Source organism: Accipiter gentilis, chromosome 2, assembly GCF_929443795.1.
Source record: "Accipiter gentilis chromosome 2, bAccGen1.1, whole genome shotgun sequence".
NCBI lineage: Eukaryota > Metazoa > Chordata > Aves > Accipitriformes > Accipitridae > Astur > Astur gentilis.
Window position 1 is genome coordinate 42,212,549 of NC_064881.1, and position 13,891 is coordinate 42,226,439.

At 47.0% G+C, this 13,891-nt stretch overlaps 1 protein-coding gene across 1 annotated transcript; it reads right to left on the reverse strand.

Annotated features, from left to right (window-relative positions):
• Positions 1 to 2,003: 2,003 nt before the first annotated feature.
• Positions 2,004 to 7,187, reverse strand: KLHL38 (kelch like family member 38). Its single transcript, XM_049824002.1, has 3 exons — positions 5,829 to 7,187; positions 4,281 to 4,386; positions 2,004 to 2,290 (listed from the first exon to the last, which is right to left on the reverse strand). The coding sequence occupies exons 1-3, from the start codon at positions 7,176 to 7,178 to the stop codon at positions 2,004 to 2,006; spliced, it is 1,743 nt and encodes a 580-aa protein (XP_049679959.1). The 5' UTR covers positions 7,179 to 7,187.
• Between the last annotated feature and the right edge of the window lie 6,704 nt (positions 7,188 to 13,891).

Here is a 13,891-nt window from a genome sequence, read left to right on the forward strand (position 1 = left end):
TCACGAGCCTGGCAGGAATCCGTGTCAGCTAAAATGCATGGCAGCAATTGGCGTCTCCCGGAGTTTTGGAGCTGAGTGGGGTCACAACAGGAAGGAGTTTGGGAAGGCGGCACTGCGGGTTTAGGAATAAACATCTCCCCGGGGCAGACTTTCCATAATTGGCCATGACAAGGCTTCTTTCTCCTGAGAGCTGGAGCTGGCCTGTGAGGAAGCAGAATGAATCACTGCTCTGGTCCAATTTGGCAAGTGCTGTGATTTAGCCCTGCTTTGCACGGAGAGGAGATGATGATATAGACTGAAAGACAGAGGAGAAACATAGCCAAAGGCTTCTGAGCTGGGAGATGAGTTTGGGTTCCCACTCATTTTTTGCAGGTTTACTCAGATCCTTAGAAGGAAACCCTGGCAAAAACTGCTGGTACAAACCCAAATCCCTTTATCAACAATGCAGAGGGAACAATGGGGACTCCTGGACACAAAGCTCATACAAACAATAACAACCATTTTATTTTGCATTGTTAAAACAGCAGTTGATACACAATTCTTCTTTCCAGCCCCCCACCTCGTTAACTATTTCTGTCGCTCTTCCACTCCCAGATACAGGCTTATGGGAGGGGATCTTAGCAGTTGGAGATGGTGTCCTGCAACATGATGGTGACCATATGGCTGTGCAGCCTTCTGTGAAGAGGAGGGTTGAGCGTGGTTTCCTCATGCCACCCCGTACCCTCAGAAATATCCCACTTTCTTTCAAATATGAGGAAAGAGGGGTGTTGTTTCTGCCATCCTTTGTATAGATGATGGTCATCAGTGCTATCTTTAAAGATTGCTATCTCAGCAATCTTACCAAGCCTGGTGACCTGACAGCAGTTCACAGCCTGTTCAGTATCTGATGATTAATCCCCTCCCTTTAAAAATATGCACTTAGTGGCAGAACCCCACAAAAATATTGGTGGAGCCAGAGCTGCTTTGCCAAGTGGCAGACTTAGACTTGCTCTTCTTGGAAAGCTGGTTTCCTGTCACTGGCTTTCTCTCATCGTTGTTTTCCAGTGGTTTGGAGAGAGGAGAAAGGGAAAAAAAATTTTTTTCCTCACAAATACCTTTTCTCTTTTACATCCCCTTTCCTCCATGTGTTGCCTCTGCTATTCCAGATTTCAGGAATTCCATCAGCCAAAGGCCTTCCTAACTAACCCCACTGCTATCCCTGATGCAAAAGGAGAAGCAAGCTCCCTGCAAAACAAGATCCCTCAAAAAAGAAGGTGCAGACAATCTTCATTTCCATCCCACATTCTCCTGCTCCTTTGGAGAGCAGGCAGATGGAACAATAATCTTCCCTGCACTGTAAAAGAGTGGCAGCTCAGAAAAGTCAAATCTGCATCTTGTCGCAATGTGAGAATTCAGATCAAAGCATCAGCCTTTTCCTAATTTCTAATTTGATGTTAGCAACATTAAAATTTTATTTCTTGTGAGATGACTGCCATAGCTAACGCAGGCAGCTGCTGCTGGGCTGGCTGCAAGACTAGAACTTGGGGATTCCTATTCTAAATGCTCCCACTGCTCGAAATGGAAAGCTTGGTCAGCACCGAGCAGCAAAGGGCCATGGCATGCAACTGAGTTAGCATGCTAACAAATGCAGGTTACCCAGATCTTACTTTCCCTGGAGATACCAGCATTCCTGTTCACCGTTCATTTTAAAGTCCGTACCGGGCCAAATCCTGCACCAGGTTCTTACCAAGTATCTTTTTCCTGTTTTCTGCTGAGACTCTGGGTAAGGCCTCTGGGCTGGGCTTAGCAGCACCACATGCAATACTGGTCAGCTGAATACGGCACGAGCACAAAGCTCATGACCTTTCTGGCAGAGCATTTGGGGAATGTGTAACGCCGCTGGTGCCTTCAAGGTCAAGAGTTTGTGGGACCGCATGAGGATTCCCCATGTGCTCTCTGCAGAGCAAGGTGGGTCCTTTCTGGGAAGGAAAGCACAAAATGTCCTGGGAAGTACCGAAGGTCATTTAGAGAAGGTTAGAACAAGGGACACACTGGAGTGTAAGGCACCCATGGTCAAAGAGTTTGTGTGGCAGTTTTCCCCTTGGTGTCCATGTGTCAGTCTCTGGATCATAGCAGTCCAGGGAATCCAAGTCCTCAATGACATTGTCCACGGTGAGACATCGTCCTCCTGTGACATACAGCTTGTTCTTGATGACAGTGGCCCCGTGATGCATTCGTCTGTCCCTCATGTCTGCACATTTAACAAACTTGTTGCCTTTTGTATCATAAGCAATTATTCTCCGGGTGTACCCTAAATGCAAAGCCAAAGGTGGAAGAGACAGATGGGAATTAGAGCTTATGGACAGCAGAAGGAATAACACATTTCCTGCTAGTCTTCAATAAAACCTTTTATACTGGTACATAATTTGGCAGAATTAAGATATCTAAGCTGGGAAGTGATGACGGGTCACAAGAATGCCTGCCTGTCTATCTTCCCTTCCTGTTTGTCCTCACCCTGTCTCATAGCACCTTGGCAGCCAAGGCTCAACGAGCACCATAAAACCCATCAGATCAGGCAAGCAACCTGTCAAACACAGTTGGAGCTTGTGGTTTTCTGCATGTGCCTTCAAACATCCCAAAGTATTTCTTTTCACCCAACAGACTCCCGGAGTTTCACTCGGAAATACAGAAACCAATGCCACACGGGAAGGGAGCAACAATGCCTTGTTGGGTTGAAGTCATAGCTGTCTACTGAATGGAGCTGGGTACTCAACAGCACAGTGCCACCGGTGCTCGCTCCAGTCCCAAAGCCCTCGGCGCTGCATCTGTGCTGGTCACCATGCCAGTGACCCAATGGACAGCTCTTCCACTGAGGGGTCATGTAACCTTACATCTGCTGAGAGGTAAGGGCTGGTACCAGGGCCATTGCCCTGGAGCAGTGGAGGTTTGGAAGCTTGGTACCCAGCAGTACCTTGCCCATGTATCTCCGTAGATAGTCAAGAGTGCCCATGGCAAACAACCTGCTTTGGGCCACGTTTTGCAGGCCTTGAAGCCACTTTCCCCTAACAAAAAGCAAAGCCTGTCTTGCTTAGGCCAACCCACTCCCCTTTGCTATGATGCGTCCAGTCATGCAAAAAGGATCTGAAATGTGATGAAAGCTATTTTTAAGAGAAAATATTATTTTTGTAGGTTTTAACTGTTTTTACTGTTGTTGATAAACTAAAAGTGTTTGGCCAATATTTTGGCATGGAAGCTGGTAAATAAAACCTGACCATGATGAATCTCTCTACTTTCGAGCAAAATGAAAGATGTTTAAAGCTAATATGAATTTCTGTGGCTTTTGTTAGATAAGTAAAAAATAAATTGAGAACTTAAGCTCATCAGCAGCAGACTTGGGTTGATACAGGCCCTTCAGATTAATGCATTTGAAGATAAGAGAGTTGAAAATACTGTATTTTGGGCACTGTGGTCTGAAGTCAGGGTAATCTGCCACACAGGAGCCTGATAGTCTTGGACCTTTTGACTCAGCTTTCCCCTATTCTCACTGCAAAGGGTAGCAGTGGCCTCCAACTGAGAGATGACACCACGTTTGAGTCCTGTGTGATTTGGGTTCAGTCCCCTGCTCTGCTAAAGCTTCCTTATGTCTCATTTTCCCTTAAATAATCTAACACGTGCTTCCTCATGCCAGCCTGTGATCAGGTGAGCTGCATTAAGGACTGTAGAGTACCCAACTACCAATGACACGTAACCCATCAAAGTGCCATGGGCAGAGGTTGAAAAAGACACTGAGAAGTTTCCCCTCTCCGAGTGTTTCATGCCCCTCTCAGGACATTTCACAGTTACCCCCAGGAGGCAGCTACAGGACCAATCGACCCCTCATAGCCCTGTAGCTCACCCATCCCTACAAGCTGTCCATGGCCTTGTGGTAACTGCGTTCTCCACCCTTCCAAGAAGAGCAGTCAGGGAGTGCCAGACTGTGAGTCAGCAGGGGAGGAGCAGGACCCCCATGCCTTTGGCTTCCTCCCTTCTTCTCCAGAGCACTAAATTGCATTGGCTTTTCCCCAGTTTCCCCCCACCCAGGTCCTGCTACTTGGAGTAAGAAGGTGCCTCATGGAGAACTCGTCCCAACTTCCATGGCCATGAGACCCCATGAGAGATGTGTATGGAGGGTGGACACACTCCTCCTCTCCTTCCCAAGCTCCATGTGCTTTTTGAGGGAGCATCCCAAGCAGGAAGGCTGCGAAATCCTGTAGGTGCTGGGCAGGGGGAGACAGGCAGGGAGGGTGAAACAGAGCCCTTACCACCAACGATGATAATCTGGTCTCCAATCACGACAGCTGGTGCACAGACATTCTTCACCACTCTGGTCTCCATACGAAACCACGTATTCCTGGACACATGGTAAACCTGACAAATAAATAAGATCCACACACAACTGTTTATGTTGCTTTTTAACTGGCAATTGTAATTACAGAGGAACTTATGGTCTTTATTTTGTCCTAATGAATACAATCCCCTGGCTTGAACTGCTGGAAATCTGGGAATTTACCCACTTTTTTTCCTAATATGTCCCCTTGGACAGCGTTCTACTTCTCCAGGCTTGTCTGCTCAGGAGATGCTAGCACACGCGCTAAGGCAGAGTGTATCATCTGCCATATGCAAGCTTCTTGGCTGTAAATCTTTGCACGGCCATTAAATCACTGTAACTCTTGGACAATGCTCTCCCAAAGTGCAAGCCGTTTCATTTCATTTTCCAGTTATTCTGTGTATTCCTGCCTTAGCCTTCACAATTTCCTGGGCAAACAAACCTCAACTTCACCTAGCTCTGCTGGCAGCCACCGTGTTTGCCTAGCTGCTATATTTGTGCTGGTGGCTGGTATGCACTCAGATTGGCAAATGGACTTGTTAATGGGACTTAGAGTGGTATCCAAGTCATCAATTTATGGGAGAAAAAGCTGTTGCCAGATGATAATCATTCAGCCATCTGTATCTGTGCGACACAAACTTTTATGTCACGTCACCCACTTCTTAATATAGCAAATATCTCCAGGACATCTCCCCACTAACTGATAAATACATTTCCTTCCCCCTGATAATCAAGTAGCATTATCACCGTAAAGAAGTATTGCTCATATGCTGGCTGCTATCTTAGCCTTTAATGATCCTTCTTAGTTAAAACACCTGAACCAGTGAAAAACACTCATAGGGAAAGTAACACTATGATGTTGCTAAAGCATCAAATCAGATAAGAAAGGATTTCATGTATTTTTTCCTTCTAATAGAGTGTAATTGCTGAAAGCAGGCAGGAAGCCAGCAACATGTGGCAGGAGCCACATTTTTAACACAACTGTTTATACGAAATAACTGTCAGTTTAAGTCCTGGCCCCTTGATGAGTGAGAATCTAATCACTCTAATTATCGTGAATCTTTGCTTTTGCTGCGAGTGAGCAGGTGCGTGGCTGAGACCCAGCTTGGCCGCCAAGTGGAAAGCGCTGATTTCGGTGAGATTGGCTACGAGCATGAAGCCAGGCAGGGGGGTCAGCTGCTGCCTGCCATAGCATCACCTGCAGCAGCCCTGGCCCCAGTGCCCACCAGTGGCAGAGCTGACTGACACCTAAAGAAGTACCTCGGGGCTTGTGCCTGAAAAACACTCCAAGGGGAAAATGAAAGAGTTGCAATGCTCCTTGCAGACAAGACTTCCCTGAAGCCGTGTGTCAACTCATCTTGCCTCTCGCTGCAACTCACAATAAAGTTTTTTTTGGGGGGGGGTGGTTGATTTCCTCAGGAGGGTGGTGAACTGCTGAATACCTTAGATGAAACTGCCTATAACAAGCAGGACTGACCATTACCTGTATCAACCGGACAGGGTTTTGCATAATGTCTTCTCCCCCAAAGAGGTAGACCCTCTGATCTTTGGCAGCAACAGCAGGGTGAAGGACGGCAACAGGCATGTTTGCCATGCTCTCGCAGGTGTTGTAGACGCTATCATATCTTTCCACAGAATTCAGGATTTCCTGGTTTTCACCAATTCCTCCGAATGATAAAATGTAATTTTTGTATGCCAAGCTTCTGTGGGAGTAACGTGGAACTAACATGTGCTCAACCAACCTCCACTGATTGAGTTTGAGGGAGTAAATGTAAATATTATCACTGACCGGGCTTTTCTTATTGCTAACAGGCATCCCTCCCAGCACATAAATGTTACTGTGTAAGCTCACTGCAGAGGCTTTGTACAGGCGCACGGGAAGCTTGGCCAGGCTTAGCCATTGGTTTGTCTTGTCATCATAGAGCAAGACGTCTCTCGTCGTCTGCTGGCTGTCCTTCCTGCCACCAATGACTATGAGAAACTCTTGGTTGGAGTACCTCCGAGGAACATGCTGCATGGGCTTGATGTCAGGCGTGTTGGTGCTGTACAAGGAAAACATATGTCTCCGGGCTGACTCAAGTATGCTCCTGCAAGTGGGTGACGACTGAACGAGGGAGTCATTGGCAATGAAGTGGAAGAGGAAAGTTGGGTGGACGTACTGAAGCCGGACCTTCTTAAACAACTCTTGGATGTAGCCTTGTCTTGCCTGGAGGTCGTGCCGGATCCAGACCATCAGTGCCTCAAAGACCTGCTCCTCCTCCCCACAGAGCTCATCGTCCCCAAGGTAATCGATGAGCTCCAAGGGACAAAGGTCCTTCAGGTCGTCAGAAGAGGCCACCTCAGGAAAGCATTTCAAAGCCATAGCCTTGGCTTTCTTATTCAGGCTTTGGCAGTTCAAGACTTTCGCCAGTCTAATCATGCTCAGACAGTTGTCAGGAGTCAACTTGTCTTGGAGGTAGGCAGAGCAGGCCTCAAACAGCTTAGCGTACTGCAGCATGGAGGCCGTCTCCAACAGGCACAGGACATTCTCAGCGGATATAAGAATCTCCCCTGTGTAAACGTAAAGGATAATCTGATCCAAAATCTCGGCGTCGATGCCCTTCAGGAAGACTTTAGCCTGGTGACTCTCTCTGAAGTTGTTACAGAACATCGCCTTGAAGTATGGACTGCTGGAAGCCAGCACATTTCGGTGGCAGGGGATTTCGAAGCCCCTGGAGCAGAGGGTAACATCAGTCAGCATCCCGCTCTGCCGCAGAGCATTCAGCTGCCTCAGCAGTTCGGAGGAGAAGTCCTGGTCTTTGAAGAGAAACTCCTCAGCGGATCCCTCCTCCATAGCAAAATAGGAGAGAGATGAATTCTGGACTTGGCAGAAAAACCCAAATTCTTAGCAGCTTTTATTGAAATATCCAGCTCCAAGGGAACAAATCAGGACTTTGATGTGGCTCTAAATATCCGTTCACTGTTAACGCATAAAAATGGAACATGGGTTAAGCACAGTGGGAAAATAATGAAGAAGCTAAAAGGTCGCTAAGACCCTTTAAAATTTTCATAAAGTTATCAGATAGGTTGCAGCTCTGAGGTCAGCACTGCCTGTGTCCCTGGCAAGAAGCAAAAGCACTGAAGTTATCTCACTGATTTGGGATGAAAGCTGGACCGCTGAAGCAATTGGTTCGTTCATTTTAATCACTTTGAATAAATGCGCTTAGACATTTATTCACTATTTTAAAGTATTAGCAGTTTAGTAGCTTGCGCCTCTTTCCCCTAGAGTTAGTCACTCCCAAAGAATGTAAATCTGGCGGAGCTGAACTCTGCAGCAGGGCAAACGAAACCCTAGAGACTGGGAATCTGCATTAAAACGGTTATTTATTAACTCTGCTTAGCTGTGTTTTTTTTATGTTAATCAGACACACAATGACTAAATTAAGTGCCAGGCAGAACAATATGATGAGTATCTATTGGCATGGCTAACTGCTCAACCTGCAGTGAAACGGTAGGGTAGAAACGTTTACCTTCTGTTGTCCTTCACTGCATGCACTTACTCTCTGTCGTTTATTCTCTGCTGAGATTTTCCACAGCTAGAGCCTGGATAAAAACCTATAAACCCACAGGACGTTTCTTTCAGTAGGTAAGTGATTCATAGAGGGTGATTTCTGGATGTGTTTATTCTGAAGTCACTTTTGCCGCTTTCGGGAGCTGTGCGCAGGAGCGGCGAGGCGGTGGGGCATTGTATACATTCCAGCGCTAAGAATAGGAGCACACGGGCTTCTCACTGTTATCACATGTGACGACGACGCTGCCTTTTGCAATGACCTGGCCGGTACTGAGCATGCCCGAGTGGTGTTTTTCTGGCAAATGCTTACATATAATAAATAGACACGGGGAGGAAAGTTCACTTATAAAAGTCCTGGCCGCCTGTTTGGAAACAGCGGCAGGACCCTGTCCTAAAAGTGCCTGGGAACTCTAGAAGCCTGTAAACAGTCTGCAACGCCTCGCGCTAGGTAATGCACCGTCACCCTAGTTTCATGGAGAAAGAGGGAGAGAGAAGGGCTTCCAGGGACCCCGGTGGGACGGACCGTGTCACCACCTTATGGAGAGATCTGGGGAGTGTCAGCCCGTTGCAATCCAGTGGGAGATGCTGATGCACCACGACGCCTGTGCCCAGGGCTGCCCCAAGGTGGGCAGGGAGAGCCCAGCTACCTCTGCCAAGCGGAGAGTGAAGTTCGCTCTTGGAGCAGCTTATCTTTATGACGCTGCTTGGTATTTCACATAGAAAATATCAGGTTGTGGCCTTTTGTGTAAGCATCTCGGCTCTCTGAAACCCTTAGCAAAGAACTTCTCAAGCAGGTGGCTCGAGGAAGCTTGGTCTTATGGGTAGGAGGACTGGAGCAGGTTGCTGAAGTGAGTGCAGGAAGCTGGAAACCAGGGTCCCAGGGTGGCACTTAGCTCCCCAGGGCGGACACCTCGATGGGGTCCCTAACTGCAGATGCCTGCACACGAACAAGGTGTCTGAGCTCCTTTTGCAGCCAGTGAGGTCTAGTCAATACAACCAAGTCTGATGAGTGATTCAGGTCACCGGTAGGTACCACCTATATTTGGGCAGGTGAACAGTCCTCCAGGCACTGCTAGGTCTCCACAGGTTCTCAGCTGCCTCAATCACATGTAGGTGTCCCTATTGAACACTCCCATGTAGCTATCTGTGATGATGAGCCTAAATCCATCCCCAGGGCTGGGATCAGTCAAGTGCCTCGTGCCAGTAGAAGATCCTCCACAACCCCAGCTGGGGTCTCCAGCAGGTCCAGTGTGATGTGTCCCAGCTCTGTGCTAATTTCCTGGGTTTCTTAAGAAAAATGGCATTGGCTGCCCATGCCTGGGTAACTGGATTGGGCCCCCTCATCTGTGCTGAAGTTCCTCCCTTTTCTCTGGGATGGGACTGAATCCAAAATGCCATTTCTAAGCATCACTACCACAGGGAAACACAAAGGTTAAAGCAAAACTCCTTCTCATTTTCAAAGCCAAGGCTCACGGGTGAGTCATGTCTGCGTCTAGTCACAGCGAGGCAGATGAGCGAAAATCGTTGGGAGCCACAGAGCACTTATGTCAACTCCCGTGCCGTGCTGGTGTTTGCAGTCCTCCATATGTTCCTGCCCCCGCATCCGCAGCCCAGCAGACTGCAGGGATGGGGGCAGCCTGTTCCTCTAAAAACAGCAGCTTTGCATCATGGGTCGTGCCGTACGTGGCCTTTCCCAGAGACTTTTCAATGCAGCATAACAACGTAGTGAAACGCCTGAAGGCTAGTCAAAACCCTGAAGGCCCAGACCCGTGTTAAAGACAGGGTGGAGCTTTTTGGGGGCTGTGGCACCTTCCCTTCCTGTACAATCTGTGCGTGTGTGGGCACACGTGTGTGTGAACGGCCAGGCGAGGTGAGGGAGGGGAAGGGCAGGAGCTACTGTACTTGACTCCTGCAGATAAGTCACTTTGAGAGTAAACATGGCAATGTGCAGCCTTTTCCCTCTCCTTGAGTAAAGAGACGAGCTGGAGGATGATGTTGGGGTACTGGGAAAAATGCGCCTTCCCCTCCCTACTCCCCGCCGCTGCTGCCTCACCAGCTGGCCATGATCTTGCTATAAATATTTAGAGTGGCATTAAAAACTCAAAGGAGAATTTCTCTCTCCTCGTCCAGAGAACATTAGCTACCCAAACAAAACGCCTCTCGCTTTCTGCCTTGCTCTGTATGTATATGTTCTCATTGCGGTCCGTTTTGATGATTGATTTAGCTTTATATCTCTGTTCTGGCTCTAAGTCTTTGCCGCCTGTTTAGTTCTGCCTCTTCCTGGCAGTGGCTGTGGATTATTTTTTTAACCCTTAAAGAAACAAATGATGCTATCTGACTTCACTAATGACACTGTTTCATGGGGTTGGGGAAGGGTAGGTGGGATGTTCTTCTGCTTTAGATACTGATAAATGTGGCATTTATTTAGAAGATCCCAGGCTCGAGGGCTTTGCACAGTTATGCAAACTTCTGCTAACCCAGAGTACAGCGTGTGCTGTTTAAATAGCTTATTGCTCTCGGGGGGGTTGCTGCTCCCTGCAGAGTCCCCACACAGGTCCCTGCCAATTTGGGGCCAAGGATCCCGAGCAATGAAACTTCTGCTGCCTGCTTTACAACTCTCTCTTCTTTCTTTCCCAGGGATTATGGTTTCAGACACATCTCCAACCATCTGGGCACATCAGCACTGCTTCGTTAGGATTTCCTTTATAAATAAACTAGAAATCATTTTTCATGGCATATCCTAGAACAGTATGTGCTATACAGCCCCTACTACTGCAGCATGACCCCCGGTAAGAATGAAGAGCTGTTTCTTCCGTGGGACAGTGTAACTTGTCTGAGAAAGTCTGTTTCTGAATGAGTCCTTGAGGCAGGTTTCCTAGGTTGGCATGTTATTGACCAAACCAGGCCTGAACAATTTTTTTCAGGAGGACAGGATACTGCATTTACCATGGGAGTGGGATGTTGCACGGATAATGGGCTGGTCTGAACACCATGTGCAAGTGGGAAAGTGGGCTTGTTCGCAGGTTACGTATGTGACCGAGCAGCACTGTGGGATGTGATGCTGCAGGTCCCCCATAGCCTTGATGGAGGCTGGAGCCATTGGGGGCTGTTAAAAACAGTGACCCTCTGCAACTGCTGCTGTACGAACTCCATCAATGGCCAGCTGCTAGAAAATGGAAATGTCTACCAAAGAACGACCACTTTGCTGCAATGCTGTGTACTCATCCTGCTCTCTCTCCTTAAGCGTTTGGGATTGCTCAGTTTTGGAATTATGATGGTTGAACCTTTGATCTGACCCAGAGGAACTCTTCTTACGTTTTAATGTAATGGGAGGATGAAATGTCTATTATCATGCACTAAGCAACAGAGCGGAAAAAAGCTGTAATCTAATCGGCCAGCAGACAGGTGCACAGAGAAGATTGGTGATGTCAGACAACTTCTAAAACTCATACACTGATCCTATTACAATTCAGGTGAAAATGAACAAATATGGAAAAGTAAAAAGGACTGCTCAAGCCAGAGACTTCACTGAGCTTATTCAGTGTTACGTGCGCTGCCTCGATGACTACCAGCACCCCCAGTTATCAAGACAGAGATCATCCCTTTCCTCAAATTTGCAGTCTAAATATGCAGGGGGACAAGAAAAAAATATCCCTTATTATGGTCTTTATAAAACTGGGAGAGGGAACAAACCCCAGGATTAACATTCCTCATTGTAAAAAGATACAATTACAGGGATCATAATTAATCAGATGCCATGAGTTGGAGAGGATGGGAGGATGCCCCAAGCAGAGTGGTGCCTGGCTGGAGTGACAGCCTTCAGCCCAGGCTGGGAGAGCAGCCAGCACTGCCTGGGATGCTGTGTGCCCTGGCAGTGTGGAGCTTCGTCGGTGGGCCCTGACTAGGGTGAGATGTGGACCTGACACCACTTTGCTTATTATAAGCTGGAAGGGAGAGACATACGCGAGCAGAAAGGAAGATTAATGCATCAGGGAATTATTAGATTTATGTATCGCATATTTACACATGCATGTAAATGTATATAATGAATACGTGCATTAAAAGAGCAAAGATGTCTATATAACAAATTACTGTCGAGAGAGCACAGATAGGGACATTTCTACTCAACATGTATGTCTGTATCTCACCCAGCTGGTAACACCACCAGGACTCCTAACTCCACATGTGATGTCTGGGCCAGACTTGTAAAGGAAATGCTTCCCCACTCCCAGCACCCGGTTTTGGGCTCATTCTAATACTCCCCACTGAAGCAGCCTCCCCAAATCCCGTCCATGCTCAGCCGGAGCCCAGTGTGGATTTACTGTTTGCTTCACTGGATTGGGAAAACAGCCCTTTGACCCAATCCTCTAGCTCCCTGGTTGACATCTGAAGTTCACTGAAGGCAATGAAACTCCCCAAGCTAGCAAGTAGCGGAGAAGACATTGGAAAGTGAACAGAATACAGTGTGAATATGGGGAACTGGTGGACGTAAGTGACAATAAGGTGAAGTCCTTTGTGTTACTTCAGGCAACAGAAATACAGTGACTATTTCACACAGCACTGCCGGCTGTCGTCTCCTGCTTACAAACTACCTAATTCTCCCAGACTCATGGGAAGATTGGGTTGGGGAGCCCCTGGGAGCTCACGTAGTGCAACCTCCTGCTCACAGCAGGGCTAACCTCAGAGTTAGATCAGGTTGCTCAGGGACTTGTCCAGTTGAATTTTTGAAATCTTGAAAGATGGAGATTTCACGACCTCTCTGGACAACCTGCTCCAGTCCTGAACCGCTCTCCTGGGGAAGATTTTTTTCTGTATGTCTGATAGGAGTTTCCTATTTTTGCAAATTGAGAATGTTGCCTCTTGCCCTCAGAGAAGTCAGCTAACTTCCTTCTGCTGCTACTAGTTGCCAACTATCTGGTCTTCTTCTTATTCTTTAAGTCCAGATACCCTTATGACCCATTCCTCTATAACTGTTGCATTACTCATTTTCTATTTAGCTGCTCAGCAAACATGATTTCCCTGACTGTCCTATCACCACAGTTGTCATTCACATTGGTATGATACTTAATTCTGAACTAAGGTTTAGTTTAAGAGTTGACTGAGTCTGGGTTTGGTTCTGATTTTGTAGGCAAGGTTACAGACTACATCTGTAGACACTGGTCTTGAAACCTGAACTTGAATTTTGAACTCCTGACCTAAACTTTTGTTATAGAGGTATAGGGACAAGTTTTAGTCTTACAGCATTGGAGACACAGAGCAACTTCACAAGTGTCACTGCCATCGCAGTATGTATTGTGTACAGATAGAGAGATATAGCATTTAATTCAATAATGACTTTGGCCCAGTATGTGTGGGTGTGAAGATGTGTGGGCTCCTGGCTTGGTTTCAGGCCAATCTCTAATTAAAGAGTGAAAGATTAAGATGAAAGCAGTTGTACTCTTCCTTCTTTAGTCAGAATGACCTACTACCGTTAATTAAAACAGTCTTCAGGCAAAAATAAATTTGGCTGCCAAAGTTATGTGCTTCACATTAAATAAGGACATAGCTGGGTTTAAAGTGTGCTGAGGCTTTGAGAGATTTCACAGAAACCACTCATATGGCTTTGGGCACTCTTGTTGGAATATATTAAAACAAATCCTTTGCCTAAACCAGCTCCTTCATGTGCATTTCAGACACCCGCTGGCTTTTTCTTCAAACTACATCATTTGAGAATGGGTACCTGCCAGCTTGTCTTGGACTGAACATACAGTGTGACCTCTGGAGGATAAAATATCACCAGGAACACTGGACACCTAAGTAGATTATTCATCTATCCTTTCTATAGTCTCTGGTTACAAGAGCCCCATGGCAACAGCAACAAAAAGATATGCAGATCCTACACTGCTCTGCTCTTTCTGGGTCTGAACATTAAAATGCCTTTGATAAAGGCAAATCTGGAATCAGATGGTTCATTTCAGGTTCAGGATCTGCCCCTGGTATTTTTACGTTGCTAGAAA

Excerpts from the sequence above, each read along its gene's own strand:
- KLHL38 (XM_049824002.1), bottom strand. The coding sequence starts at position 7,178 with ATGGAGGAGGGATCCGCTGAGGAGTTTCTCTTCAAAGACCAGGACTTC. Across the intron at positions 4,387-5,828 it reads ACCCTGTCCGGTTGATACAG|GTTTACCATGTGTCCAGGAA; the intron begins GTAATGGTCAGT and ends TTTATTTGTCAG. Across the intron at positions 2,291-4,280 it reads CCAGATTATCATCGTTGGTG|GGTACACCCGGAGAATAATT; the intron begins GTAAGGGCTCTG and ends CTTTGCATTTAG.